The sequence below is a fragment of the Medicago truncatula genome, chromosome 7 (assembly GCF_003473485.1).
Source record: "Medicago truncatula cultivar Jemalong A17 chromosome 7, MtrunA17r5.0-ANR, whole genome shotgun sequence".
NCBI lineage: Eukaryota > Viridiplantae > Streptophyta > Magnoliopsida > Fabales > Fabaceae > Medicago > Medicago truncatula.
Genome location: NC_053048.1, coordinates 44,640,818 through 44,656,589, shown reverse-complemented (window position 1 = coordinate 44,656,589; position 15,772 = coordinate 44,640,818). Strand labels below are relative to the sequence as shown.

Below are 15,772 nucleotides of genomic sequence, written 5' to 3'. Positions count from 1 at the left end.
AGTTTCTCCTATTTATCTCTTCCCATCTATTTTATCTTATTTCCACTTAATCCACTAAATTCTCTAAATCCTCAAAACAGCCCCACAACTTAATCTTATTTCTATTTTCAAGACTTATTCTAATAAATAATAAAATAACACTACTTAATAAAATAACGACACACCACATAATCAACATAATTATATAAAATCATATATAAAAAGACTTTAAATCAACCAATAATAATTAAATAAAATTGGGGCGTTACACACCACACTTCACCACCACCACGCATCACCACCCCCACCTGAATTGAATAACCTCCACCACCACTACATCACCACCGCGCATCACCACCACTGTTCAGCAAGCACAAGAGCAAGACAGCCGGGCTGAAAGTCTCCAAGGAAAGCCACGATGAATAAACCCACAAACCAACGACAGAGACAGAAACTACGCCGCCAAACCAGCCAACCAAGAAACAGACAGCAACACAAACACGGATCAAGAGAAAGATGAAACCCAACAGCAAAACACGGACAACGACGCCGGTTTGAAGCGGAAACACAACCCATATCGTAAAAAGGCAATCGCCGGTGACAAGGAGTAGGCGTCTGACGCTGGAGTAGACAACAACCAAGCCAAAAAGCAGCAAGAGCCCACAAACACGACCCAAAAAAGAACCCAAAAATTCTGAAGGTACATGGAGTTTATCCCAACCCCAGGATTTCCAAAGCAGTGATGCTTGTTTAAATTATGCTTTTGGACTAGTTTAATTAATGCTTTTTGGACTTGTTTACTTTATGCTTTTTGGATATGTAATGACTTAAGAACATCAAATGACTTGATGACTTAATGACTATGTAATGTTCTTTTTTTGGCTATGTAATTACTTATGAACATCAAATGTATGACATATGATGGTAAGCAAATGTCTGTCTTTTTACAATCAAAGTCTTTGACTTTTACTTTTTACTTTGTACAACAAATGTATGCACCAATGATCACAGTGATATATGGTGTGAAAATTCAAGGACTTATTTGATGGTATTTTCACTAATTTGGGGATCAATATGATGGATAGACATGCAATAGAAGGACCAATTTGATGGAAATATTTTGACAGAAGGGTTGAATTCATTCATTGACAACCTCTTTTCATTACAACAAATCTTGTTATCAATAACTACTGATTTTTGGATTTCGAATTGAATAAAAAAAATTAGGGTTTTAAGTTTTTTGAATTGGGGAAGAACTTTGCCATAAGTTCAGGGAAGAAATTTTTGGGATTTTGAACTCTAGGTGACAAATTATAACATTAGGGTTCCAAATTTATATATTTGGGGAAGAAAGACGTTCATGAGAAAGAGATGTTGGGGGAAAAAGATATGTTGGAAATTTTGCAATTTTCTGTAAATCAATCAAGTTGGTTCTTGGCAATTTTTTGTAAATCAATCAATTTGGTCCCTGCCTGCATGGCATCTGACGTGGTAAGCCTTGTAAGTGGTTAACGGTACACGTCACCTCCGTTAACATGCCAACTTAATGGATGGATTGATTTGATTGACATTTTAAAAATTTAGGGACTAAATAGATATTTGGCAAAATTTGGGGATGAATTTGGCTGATTTTTTAAAATTTAAAGACGAAGTTTAGGTATTACACAAAAAAGAAAACTTTGGTAAAGCTTTAAGAGTAGAGATTATGTAAAGCATTTCTCTTTTCTAAAATACACTTTCAATGTTTTATGTTTAGACTTTTGAAAGTGTGTGTGTGTGTGTGTTTGTATCAAAGTGCAGTGTGAAGTAGGATGGGATGATGGAATAGCATAAGGAGCTGATACATTTGGAGTGCTAGTGCTGCATTTTATGGTCTTTCAATACTGTGATGTACCATTTGCTCTGATTATAACAGCACTTTCAAAGAGTGCTTAGAGTTTGCTTTGGAAGAATTCATTCATGCTGAAAATCTGTATTATTTGGTTCATAACCATATTGGGTAGGAGCAGGGGCGGACCCATGATGAACTCTAACTTTTGTTAAAGGATGAAGGCACTGGGAGTTGAACTCAGAACACACCTTTCCTTAAAGGATTATCAATTGTTAGGTCATGCATAGAACTGTGAAATACTAGCTATATATATCATATATAATTAATTGTTTCGCTCTAATGTATATACAAATAAATGGGTAATATTTCGGTATGGTTATAGCCACACTTAGTCATACAATGGGTCCGCTCCTGGGTAGGAGCTATTTTGGTTTAGAAAGATATGAGTCATATGTTATGTTGGGGAGTCTGAAGATAACGGGAGAAACAACGGATTGATGGGTCACATCTCTTATATATTTAACATTTTATTCATTCATAGACGATATGAGACTTAACAACTCACATCCCTTATATATTCAACATTTTACTCATTCATAGACGATACGAGACTTTAACAACTCACACATGAAATCCGACATCTTGATAAAGAAAAGTTAGGATGTGAGAAGTCTATCATCATTTGCTATCTTAGCTTGATGTGCTGCAAGGAAAGAAAGTTAATCTTGGTGCTTCGATTGGTTGTTAGTGCTTCCCTAATTGATACCGTAGGTGGATTTGTAATTTAAAGAAGGATTTGGTGCTTATATATGTTGGCTCGTTGCAGACGGACAGTAGTTTGCTTAGTGTAGTTTTTTTTTTCTTCTTTAGTTAGGTGGTTATCATGTTTTTCGGTGAAAGCTTGAGGACATGATTTTGCTATAGCTAAAAGACAAACCTTACCAATTGCCCAATGTATGAAGAGAACAACCTGGTATTGAATCCTAATTCTAACAAAACAAAACACAAATATGATATGATGCTTCTATTTCAACAACAGAACACTGCTAATGTTATTTTACTTGGACAATTGGACGAAATACAAAATACAAGAAATGAATAATTATCACCCTCAACATGGCTGTGCTCAAATTTAGGCGTCTGCAGCGCTATCTCCAGCGTCAGTTTCAGGAGCGGTGAAAGCAACAGCCGGAACATCTCTCAATTTATTTCTTTTTTTGAGCAAACCACACTCTCAATTTATGAAGATAATGTAGTGCAACTTGCGTGTAACTCACTACCACAAACAACTTCCTAATCCAAACCTTAGCAGCTCTCCTAGTCCCACCACTCAAAAATGTAGCTTTCATGAAACTGGCATATTCCTTATTCTCCTTTTTACACGTAACTATTTTTCAACTAATTATAAACAATTCATGAAAGATAATGATTCTGTTTGTTGCACATTATAAAATTACAATCAAAGAAACCAGAATTCAGGGGGATTCAATTGGGATGTGATGAAGGAGAATGGCGAGTTTATGCAGAGTTAGGATTAATAAGTTGCAAGGATAAACTAGTCGAACAAGCATATCATAAGATTTAAAATAATGCAGCTGCATTGATGTAGTATTGGAATTTGGAACTCTAAATTTCATTAGGTTATCAAATGCAAATATACTTGCAGCAATTAGTAAACAAAAATATAGCAGAGATGGGTATTGCAGCAATTGGAAGCTATAATCAAAATATATTGTGTATACAAAAATTAACAAAAAATATATACTGCAGTGAATAAAAAAAAAAAAAAAACTGACAACAATAAAAGAGAATTGGAGAAATGAAATCAAACATCTTCATACTGCCTAATTGTATAAATAAGGAGAGAACAGTACATTGTTCAAATTTGAAGCAATAAAATAAGATGAATACCACATTAATTAGGTAAGGATAACCCAGAACAAGAAAGTGTTTCAATCTCTCTATCAAGCAATGACAAATTCACAACTTTCAAGTCCAAATGAAATGAGAATGCCAAAGAAAATCATATCCTATAGCAAGTTTGAACAAAGAGATATTCAAAGTTCAAGATTATTAATCTAACAAGAAGCTACATAAGGGCTACTAGCAAATTTATATTAGTGAATAGAATCGCAAATTTAACATGTCAAATTCCATCTAAAGTGTAAGTTGGACAAAATCATAGTGACGTGACATGATTTGGTTGAAGCTACTATAGAAAAATGATTTCACAAACTTTGTTATTTTTATAACATGATTGCAAATTGTAATAACTAAAAAGACAAGTACCAAAATACATAACGAGAATCAATAATAATCTTAACCCTAAAATTACACAGTATTCCACAAAACAGAAGAGAAAATACAGCTAATATTATTTCACTTGAACAAAATACAAAATGCAATAAAAAAAAAACACCAGCTACATGTCTGCGCTGAAATTAGGCGTCTGCAGCTGCGGTGGCATCTCCGGCATCAGTTTCAGGAGCAACGGCGGCGGCAGCAGAAGCAGGAACGTCGTCGGGATCACGGGTCGGGTCGGATTTGTCGATGGAATCACGTGTCTGAGAAAGGAAGGGTTTGAAAGCGAGTTCAATAGCGAGCCAGACAAATGCTAAGGCTCCTGCAACCACAACCGCTTCTTTTGCCTTTCCCATCCTTTTTTTTTGTTTCAATATATTCTTTACTTACCTTACCACACTCTCGAATTCGATAGTAATAGTAATATAATGCATTGCGTGTGACTCACCACCACAAACAACTTCCCAATCCAAAACATAGTCCTGCCAGTCACAAACGTAACTTTCTTCCAATTCGTATATGCTTTCCTAGTAGTACTATGCTTTGTACACGTAATTAATAACCATTTCATAAAATCTTTTTTTTTTTTTTTTCCTAAATGAATTTAATCCCCAAATTTTGATCAAATTACTCTTTAATAGGGTCGCGAGTTGAGTAGCATCAAATGTTTTTTCGTCTTTTATTTTTAAATGTAAAACAAATCATGTATATCCAAGAGTATTTAAATAAGATGGTAGTAAATTATTTTTTCAAGCTTAATAGGAGTTTCTAGGTTCGAGTTCAATCCTGAAAAAGAGATGATATTAAATATTTTTAAGAAGAGTTTTGTCAATTATTGTAAATCTTATCGGATTCAAAATATTTACCTTTTTTTGTGGTGGTCGGGTTCGAACCTCTGATCTTACATGTTTTATTTATTGTTCATACAAACTAATTTATGCTCACGAAAAAAAAATTGCAGATGTATGCAAAGATATTTGATTTTAAAAAAAAAAAAAAAAAAGTAAATAAAGCACGTTAGGTTTACAACAACTATAAATAGTCTCTGGACTCACTTTCTTGTTAATTGTCCAATTTCTGCCTATGTGGCAGATGCTTAGTGTACCAACTTAAACAGGTGACGCATATGTGGCATTTAAATTTTATAAATCATTTTAATAAAGTAAAATTAGTTTTTCAAAATTTTAAAAAATAATTAAATTAATTATATAGAAGAATTATAATTAACCGGGAGATTAGTCCCTGAATAAGAAATGAATCGCCACTTTAGTCCCTGAATGCAAAATTGCAAAATAGTTCTGAATGTAGACTTTGTTAGTCAATTTAGTCCCTGAATGCATACTCTGTTAGTCAATTTAGTCGTTGAATGTAGACTCCGCTAGTCATTTTAATCTTTAAAATTGACAAACAAAATTTATATTCAGAGACTGTTTTACAATCTTCCTGTATTCAGGGACTAAAGGGACTACTCTTTTTCCATTTAAGGAAGTGACTAATTCCCCTAATTATCCGTATTCATTCTATCTCCTTGATGGTTCAGAAAAGCAATTCTTTAATTTTTCTTCATCTTTATTCAATCAATGGTTATTCACTCTTCATGTCTCTCTCATGAGGTCATCCATCACTCATCAGGTCTCTCTATCAAATTCATCTCCTCTCTTCTTCACAAGGCACGCTTCTCATTCTCTCTCTTTCTCCCACTCAAATCCAAAATCAACTTTCATCTTAAAACCATAAGCCCTTCAATTCACAAAACTCCCAATTTTTTTTTTTTAATTTAATTAATTTTCAATTAAAATGTAAAATCACAACATTATCTTCCGCCTGTTTTTGCTCAAGTTTGGGTTAATTGGTTTGTTGCTTCAATTTATTTTAGGCTTAATTATACTTTTGGTCCTCGTGTTTTGGCCTACTCACGAAACTGGTCCTGCTCTTTTAAATCAGAACAAAACGGTTCTTCAATTATCATTTTTGTTGCATTTTTCGTCCTACCTCCTATTTTCAAACTCCAGAAACGCAGAGAAATGACAGTTTTTGGCAGTTTTAGACCTACCCCTATGCTCAACCATGAAATCAACAAGCAATAAAACATGTGGGCACAATGAATCTATTCTATTCAACATACTAACCAAAAAAACCTAATTTGAAACATATCTTAGATATTAGGGTTTTTTTTTGTTAGTATGTTGAATAAAGTGGATTATTTGTACTCACATGTTTTATTCCTTAATTATTTCATGGTTGAGCATAGGGGGTAGGTCTAAAACTGTCATTTCTCTGCGTTTTTGGAGAATAAAATGGGGGGTAGGACGAAAAATGCAACAAAAATGATAATTGAAGGACCGTTTTGTTATGTTTTAAAAGGGCAGGACCAGTTTCGTAAGTAGGCCAAAACACGAGGACCAAAAGTGTAATTAAGCCTTTATTTTATGGGTTGGTCATGAATTTGGCGATGAAAAAGGATTTGAATGAATGATTTTTGTCCAACAATTTTTTCCTAGGTTTGATGTGCAACTGGCTAGAAATTTATGAAGTTTATAGTTATAGGTTTGTACTTCTCTGTTCTATTCTCCTCTCTCGGCACCCTCAACGTCTTTTGTGTCGCCATTGTTCTATGTTGTTTCTGCATATTCTATTTGACTGTGTTCCTATATTCAATACACGATTTGGTTTCCTGTTCGATCTGGATAGTGTTGATTATTGTTGAGTTCGATCTGGATTTGCTTGTTCGATTTGGGTCCTGGGCTTGCTGTTGTTGTGCGTAAACACTGTCTGTTTTGGAAATAGTTTCAGGTTGTTGATAGTTGGGGAAAATTTTCAGTTGATTAGAATTTCATTGGTTTGAAAAAGAAGATGATGATGGTGGTGATGAAGATCCTAAGAAGAGCGTTCATTTTCCTGGATTTTCTACCCTTCCCTTTTATGTAACAATCGTTTTCCCAACTTGAAAATGTTTGCATAAAATCAGAGTAAAAAAAACTAAACAACACTTCTTTAAAATATAAATATAGTAAATTTACTATTTATTTCAGTCATCTCATGTCATCAATTTAAATCTCAATACAGCGGAAAACATTAATTTAATATCGTAATGGCACAACGGCCTCAACTTAAATAACTTATTAAATCCAATCTAAACAAATCTTCAACATAAATTCGTAATAAAAACGTAACACATGGAAAACAAGCAAGATTCCCCATCCTGTTACGTATAAGAGCGACCCTAAAACGACACGTGAGAGAGTCACTCACTTCAACAGCTAACCTTGATTACCTGCAAGTTACCCAATTGTAAAGGCAACATTTCCAAGCAGAAGGGGTGAGATTTCACATTCAATAATAATAAGCATATGATTCATCAAATGCATTTAACAACTTAACCATCATCAATTAGTAATAATAATTCTTCATATAGTACTTCATTAAATCATCAATCAACTTCTGATCATCATTAACATCATATTCATCACATCATATACATTCATACAATAATCCATCAATAATAAACAACATCATATAACAACATAAACAACAACGATTAATAAATGTTAATACTTCTCATAGTTCTTCGTTAACAACTCATTGATAAATGACAACTTAACGACAATGCGACATCAGCGACTTCGAATCGACAATGCAAATACAACTTCTTAATCATGCATGTGGTACCAACCAGGGCATCAAGCCCTCAACATAAAGAGTATAATTATACTCACGGGACATCAAGTCATCAACTTAAAGAGCAAAAGCTCACAGTGCATCAAGCCCTCAATGTAAAGAGCAAAAGCTCACAGAGCATCAAACCCTCAACTTTGAATGAGTATGCATGGACTCAACAACTTACAACTTAGACAACTTCAACAACTCATGTGACTCCAATATCTTGGAACAACAACTTACAACTTGACAATCTTGACTAACATATGCAACTTAATGATTTAATAATCAATACAGTAGAGACAGCAACATACAACAACTTCACAACATAGCATCATTAATAATAACAACTTGAATGGTATAACAACATTATTTTCTATATCATACCTTTTCCACATAAATATATGTAACTCAAATTAACAGCTACTTTAATCTTTTAATTCAGGCTCTCTGAAACACAATATAATCCTCAACAACTTTCTTTCCTACCCCAAGGACTAACTCATTAGACCCTTTATACAAAGTTATTTCTTTCCTAAAAACATCTCAAGATGGTTAGGATAAAGTCCATACACTTAGGAAGAAGTTTGGAAGCAATTGGAGTGAAGAAAATTGCATTTTTAAGGTTTCTAGTGTGACATAATCGTGGCACGTTGGTCTCCCATCGTGGCACAATTTTTTCAACATCTCAAGACAGCATCAGATTTTCAACCTTCACATTTTCGCTCATAAAAATCAAACCGTTAATCTGTTTTCGATGCCGTTTTCACCTACATGTTCCTGACACTTAGCCCTATCATAATCTACAGAAAAATTCAAGTTTCTATAACATATTTATATAACAAATAACAAATATATCTCTACCCCAAATAACAAATATATCTCTATAACAAATATATTTCTATAACATATATATTTCTACACCAAATAACAAATATATTTCTACACCGGATAACATATATATTTCTACATCAAATAACAAATATATTTTTACACACCAAATAACAAATATATTTATACACCATATAACATATATATTTCTACACCAAATAACAAATATATTTTTACGCCAGATAACATATATATTATACTAATATATACCAACATATAACATAACAAAATATCACTCATCAAAATAAATAGACTAAATTATAAAAAGACATCTAAACTCAATTAAAATAAATAAATAATAAAACAGGGCGTTACATTTTCAGCTATTTTTTTTTTGTTTTTTAATTAATTAAAATTAATTGGTTTTTTAATTTCATAAATATATTTTCTGATATTTTTTAATCAGTTAATTTTAACTAATCGCTACCTGGATGACATGTGGCCAACTTTACACAATCAACATCTGCCACATAGGCAGGAATGAGACAAATCAGCAAGAAAGTTGGTCCAAGGACTATTTTAAAAAATAAAAAATTTGTAAGGATGAATTTCATTTTTTTTTTACCAGGAACCAAAACTAGCCATATCTGCTGAGATAAAAACATATTTTAATCTAAAGAAAAAAATGTTTTTTATTCCGGGCAATAGTTTCATGAAACACATCAAACTAATACTATTGGCTCAATTTCACCACATTACTCACTAATTTACGTTAAAGGGTTGGTTAATAGACTCCTCAATTGATTTGGGTCGTAAGTCTCAATAAACTTTTTTAGAAAACATGAGCCATTTGAAGATCATTTGAGCAACCATCTTTATGTTGTCCAACCACTTGAAAGTTTAAGACTTAATCCATCTCTCGGTCCCTTAATTTATTTTAATTTTTCAGTTTGGTATTAAACGTTTCAATTTGGTCTTTATCTTTGTTTTCGTCATCGAGTTGGTCCTATTTTATTAATTTGAAATCCATAAAAAAGAAGACCGTTGGATAAAGGAAGTTATCTAACCGTATATCACCAACACCTAAGAATCCGAAATTTAATTTTTAAAAATAATAAAAATTCTTTTATATTAGATGAATTCTAGGGTGAGGGCTCTACTAAGTCCCTCACCGGTGGACCACTTGGAACAACTATTGAGAATCGTTAGATTGATCAAGTTCATATATGATATTATACAGTAGATCACACATTTCTTATTTATATTATTTTTTTAATAAACTAATTATTTTTTCTTCCTCCCATCTAGTTCATGAACGTACCAAAGTTTGCATCCCCGAAAACTGCTGTCCACAAACCTCCACTACCGTTCTCACATATCCTATCTAAGATTATTCCTCTCATATTTGTCTCGGTTTTAATTATAAAGATGGAAGTTTCATTTTTTGAATTAACGAACAATTGCTAGAATGGATGAAAACAAAGGGATCATGCTATAAATATATCTTTTAATGAATCTTTACGTGAGAAGTGTTCCTAAGATTGGATTAAATCAAGGGGTAACATGATGTTATATGTATATTCAATCAACATTTTCAAAGATTATGCCAAATAATAAATTATTGTGATTGCTTGAATTTGAAATGAGTTTACGGTTGCTAAAGAAAATAAATCAAGATTCAAAACTGTGCTTAGAAGATGGTGATTTGGGAGTTGATGGTGGTGGTTGAATACATGTTAGTTAGATCGAAGAAATAAGAAAAAAATATTATGTGTTGGGTACATCGTAAGATCTGGTAGGAAAAGATAATCCGATGGTTTTTATTCATGGTTCACCATAAACCACTTAGTTGGTGGTTCACCCTAGAATCCACCTTTATATTAATTTAGAAATAAAAAAATTTGAAAATTAATTTTCAAAAATAAAAATATTTATAAAAAATTTGAAAAAATTCAGGATCTTTTTTTTTTTTTTTGCAGATTTTTTTAAAAATAATTCTGGAAAATGGCTTTTAATTTCGAAAGATATGAACTTTTTCAAAATATATAATTAGCCAAAATCGTAAAATCTTCATAATTTCATAGAAAAAATTATTTTTAAAATAATCGTAATTCTGAAATAAAAATTTTGAAAAAAGTTATCTGAATTTTTTTTAAATTGGTATCTAGATTTTTAAAAGTTAAAATATTTTCCATTTTTTTTTTGTAGAAAAAAATCCGACCTTTTTTCAAAAATTTTGAATTTTTGCTTTTTGTTTATTTTGAAAATTAAATTTCAGAATTTTATAAAATCTTTTTAATTTCGAAAAAAAATCGATTTTGGCTAATTATTAGAAAATATATTCCGAAAAAGTTCAGATTTTTCTTTCGAAATTAAAAGTAATTTTCCAGAATTTTTTTAGAATTTTTTTATTTTCGAAAATTAATTTTCAATTTTTTTAAATTAATTTATTTCTAAATTAATATAAATGAATTTATATTATATTTTGAATTTTTAAAAATTAAATTTCAGATACTTAAGTGTTGGTGATACACGTAAGATATGATGAACTTCCCTTATCCAATGGTCTACTTTTTTAGGGATTTAAAATTAATAAAATAGGACCATATTTATCACGAAAACAAAGATAAGGACCAAATTGAAACATTTAATAGTTAAAGAACCAAACTGAGAAATTAAAATAATTTAAGGGACCGAGGGATGTATTAAGCCAAAGTTTAATCAGCCTATAAAAAACCATACAAGTGTTTGTTTGGATTATCGTGGTGTAGTGGATTTCGCTGTATACAACAATATTCTTTATAAAAAGGATACAAAAATAATAATTCAAAAAAACAGAATTATCTTTTATGAAATGTGATTTAGGGAATTCATTACATCGTTGAGTTGACATTCAGACCAAGCTTTTCTTTTCTGAAAATGTGTGTGAAGATAAACTTCATTCCTTGATTGATAACTAAACTAAATAATCCATATGCAAAGAATAGAAAAATGCAGAGAGCTGAAGCATGTCATTTAAGATTATTTTGAGAAGCAAAGAATGTCACAAAATGTGTCTTCGAATGCATGCTTCCCAAAGATAGAAGCACTTCCAGTAGTAAACAACTATAACAAGTTGAAGTTCTACTAATATTCAAAAGTGAACTTGCGGTAGTAAACTAAAGAGTTGAAGGAAATATTCAAAAGCGAATGTGATGAGGTTCCAAATCTGGAATAATTAGCATTTATAAACCTACCAAGTCTATGCCATGTCTAGATAATTAAATTCCAGGTTGTACACATTGTGTCCAAAATTGACAAAATTCTCTATGTTCATTTGAATTTGGGTTTGAAAGTAACACCATTTAGAACATGTTTGATAGCCACCGCTAATTGATTTCCTAGGATGATGTAATTTGTTTTGCTTCTTCTGTATTTATCATGTTTTATTCAAACAACCTATATGCAACAAAAGCAGTGTCGTAAATTGTGGATCGCAGAAAATAACCATCTGTTCAAATAACAATTACCATTACCACTGCAGACAACACCGGTGAGTGATCAGCAATTCCTATAAACTCAATTATCTAATACGTACTAACACAGCTTCTTTCAGTTGATTGGCATTTGACATTACCCGGCAGGGACTATAAACTGGATCTATAAAGCACTTAGGTAAGAATATAACATCATTAATACTCCACAAAACTAATTAACAATAACACACTGTCGGTGTCTTTCAAACTGTCAGAAAATTGCCCTACAACAAAGTCAAATACATGAACTTGTGATACACAATTTAACGGCCACGACCGCGTCCACGTCCACGTCCTCGCCCCCGTCCTCGCCCCAAAGGCTTTCCTCCTGCAATTAAAATCAAAACTTTGAAAACCAGAAATACATAGATAAAATCCAACTACACATAATGACTTTAATTTAAAAGCATCACAGTCACTATCAAACAGTTGTATACAGTACCAGCAGTTGGCTTCTTAGGCTTGACCCTAGGAGCTTCTTCAACAAGTAAAGTTTCAAGATTCAAGCTGTCAGGAAGGATATAATAACGAATGTTGTTGCCTCTCACACTGAGATGATCCAAAGTAACTGGATTTTTCCCCTTTAGAGTTAGCTTAACTGTTTTCAAATGTGTATTCATACTGATGTCAACACCTGTAACAAAGCAACAAGTTCAAGGATCAGTACAACTAATGCTCCAAAACACTTCTCACCCCATTACAGATAAAAGGCAAGAAAATTCACTAGTTGATAGTTAGACATGAACCGATATGTATTCCCTTATTGAATACAGGGAAATTCTTCGGTGCTTAGCTTAATTTGATTGTATATGGATTATAAGCAGTAACATATTGCCGATTTAGAATACAAGGATTCACCATACTCACAAATCATGTCCACTTTCAAGTTTCAACTAATTATAAACATTGCATGAAAGAAAGTGATTGTGTTTGCTACTTATTTATGAAGCTAGTAGACACACCTGCACATTGGACCTTCTAAAATTACAATTGAAGACAACAGAACTCTGGGGGATTCAATTGGAGGAGAATGAAGTGTTTCCGGAAAGTTAGGATTAGTAAGTTGGAAGGCTAAACTAATGGAACAGGCATTAGAGACGGGTCTTAGAATTGATGCAGATACACCGACACAGTATTGGAACTCTAAATTCCATTAGTTTATCATACATGCTTGCAACAATTAGTATACAAAAATATGGCTGATGATATTGCAGCATATGGCAGCTATAATCAAAACACAATTTGTATATAAAAATTACCAAAATTTATACTGCAAAGGATAATAAAAATAAAAACAATAAACTGACAACAATAGAAGAGAATTGAAATCAAACATCTTCCTACTGTCCGATTGTACAGATAAGGGGAGAACAAGGCATTGTTCAAATTTCAAAGCAAGAAAATAAGATAACTATCACATTTATTATGCAAGGATAACCAAGAATAAAAAAGTATTTCAATCTCTCTATCAAGCCAGAAATGAAAAATTAAGAACTCTCATGCCGAGAGCAGAACGCCAAAGAAAAGCAAGGAAAAATAATCCTATTCAATAGCAAGTTTGAACAAAGAGATATTTCAAAGTTCAAAGTTATTAATCTAACAAGAAGCTATCTAGGGGCTACTGGCAAACTTTTTGTCTGAAAAAAGTCAATATATAAAAAGAAGCAGAAAACTACAACCAACTCCAGACAGAACATCAACATTTGGCCCCCTAAATTAAGAAAAAAGGGAATCCATATCCTATTAGGGGCCATTTGGATTGGCTTATTTTTAGCTTATACAAAACAGCTTATGCAAATAAATAAGCTTTTATTTCATAAGCTTGTCAAGGTAGTTTATGAAAAAAAACAGCTTATGAAAATACAACTTTCGTTAGTGAGAACTCATAACATAAAAGTCAATCAAATATTTTGCATAAGATATTTTTCATAAGCACAAAAATAAGTCAATCAAAACGGGCCCTAGATATGTTGTACAAGTAACCTATTGCACTGGCATGGCAGGAAGTTGTTGATAATATTATAGGAAATAACTACCAATTAACAACTCATGTCAAATGTTAAAATCTTATGGAACCCCTCATAAGTTGAAGGGAGAAGTACCAGTTTAAAAACAGATCTAGTTTTTAACCCCCGAAACAATGCTTCATGTGTAATACATGATCATGCTTGGTGTATAATAATAGAGAAAATAGGATACACACTGGCAGTGCAAAATAATTTTACACTGTCATCCAATAGCAACTGTGTATTCCATCAAATCACCCCACTAAAATGGCATATGATATGGAGAAACAGTTGACTTCAATTGGATGTTTGTGTAAAGTCAATTTACAGTGACAGAGCATATCCATTAAACTCGTAATAATAATACTAATAATTAGGGTTTAACAAAAACGTGGTAATGGAAAGCATAGAGCAAAATTAGGGTTTAAAAAAAGCGGCAACGAAATGAGAGAAAAGAGTACCTGTAATGGTGCCATGAACAATAGTGCCATTCTTCAACTCGATTGAGACGGTTTCGTTGTTCAACTTCATGAGAAATCTGCACGAGATTTGGTATAAACATTTTAGATTGAGATTGAAAAGGAAAACAGTAAACAATAACAAAAATGGAGAGAGAGGTTATACCTAACGAGCTTCATGGTAGTGGAGAAGAAGAGAGTCGCGGTGGAAAATCGCAAATCGCGGCGGAAGCACGGTGAGGTTTTTTTCGGCTCCGAACGACACTAGTGTTTAGAGTACTGTACTCCTCGCTGCAAGAAGAGGAAAAAAAAATCCTTCGATAAACTATATATAAACACAAATTCAAAGTTTTTCCCCACATTATTGTGGAAAAAAAAAAAATTGCCCCACATTTATAAAATTTTATTTGAAATTTTAAAAAACAACTAAAATGTGAAACAATTTTTTTATTAAAGTTTAACCACGGTTAATCATGGCTAAACCTTTTCATTTTTTTTTAAATCTAAATTTCTAATTATAAAAAAAAAAATGTTCGTCATTGAAATAAGTTCTGAAGTTGCTGATAGATCGTTGTGTTTAGTAATGCAGAAATATAAAGTACAAGCAAATAAACCCATGCTCGTGATCACATTTCTTGTGTGTAATTGGAATTTGGAAAGCAACATTGAGGATTTTCTCGGCCATATCAAGAAAAATTTAAAAGAATCGCAATAAAATATCTAATTTGGATTAAGTCGCATTTTTTTTCATGAAAAGATGAGCGAGGAAGGAGCATCAAACTCACTTTCTTTTGGTGATTCATTAGTTCATGACACTTTTGGTAAGTTTATAGTGGTGATGGACTTCCATAACATGCAAGTTTTATGGCTTGTTCCTACTCAGATCCAACAAACTAAGAATTTTTTAAGTGATCCCCGGGCTAATATGGATGCGAAGGAAGAAAAACAATTTCAATTAGCGGTTCTAACAAAAAAGAAGAACAAATTAAAGCAGCACCAATCTCAATCTCATAGTAGCAAAGGGTTTAAGATATGTACTTCTAACTGTTCGCCACACTAGTTTTTTGGTGAGATGCTGTTCCACTCGCTTTTAGGTAGTTCTATCTCTTTTGATCTTTCTTTTGTTTTCTCGAGGGTTTTGGTTTATGCCCCCTCTTTTTGTACTTTTATTTCTTGCATATAAGACTTTAGAAT

The 15,772-nt window shown here is 32.3% G+C and overlaps 2 protein-coding genes across 2 annotated transcripts; both read right to left on the bottom strand.

Annotated features, from left to right (window-relative positions):
• Positions 1 to 4,036: 4,036 nt before the first annotated feature.
• Positions 4,037 to 4,621, bottom strand: LOC25499105 (outer envelope membrane protein 7). The gene has a single exon (XM_013594257.3). It carries the CDS (start codon positions 4,465 to 4,467, stop codon positions 4,252 to 4,254), a length of 216 nt encoding a protein of 71 aa, XP_013449711.1. The 5' UTR covers positions 4,468 to 4,621; the 3' UTR covers positions 4,037 to 4,251.
• Positions 4,622 to 12,082: 7,461 nt separating this feature from the next.
• LOC25499104 (small nuclear ribonucleoprotein SmD1b) lies at positions 12,083 to 14,905 on the bottom strand. Its single transcript, XM_013594256.3, has 4 exons — positions 14,745 to 14,905; positions 14,582 to 14,658; positions 12,557 to 12,748; positions 12,083 to 12,442 (listed from the first exon to the last, which is right to left on the bottom strand). Exons 1-4 carry the CDS (start codon positions 14,756 to 14,758, stop codon positions 12,378 to 12,380), a joined length of 348 nt encoding a protein of 115 aa, XP_013449710.1. The 5' UTR covers positions 14,759 to 14,905; the 3' UTR covers positions 12,083 to 12,377.
• Positions 14,906 to 15,772: the final 867 nt, after the last annotated feature.

Coding starts and splice junctions, on each gene's coding strand:
- LOC25499105 (XM_013594257.3), bottom strand. CDS start 4,467: ATGGGAAAGGCAAAAGAAGCGGTTGTGGTTGCAGGAGCCTTAGCATTT.
- LOC25499104 (XM_013594256.3), bottom strand. Junction 12,749..14,581: donor TGTTCATGGCACCATTACAG/GTACTCTTTTCT, acceptor GCTTTGTTACAG/GTGTTGACATCAGTATGAAT. Junction 12,443..12,556: donor GCCTAAGAAGCCAACTGCTG/GTACTGTATACA, acceptor TTTTAATTGCAG/GAGGAAAGCCTTTGGGGCGA.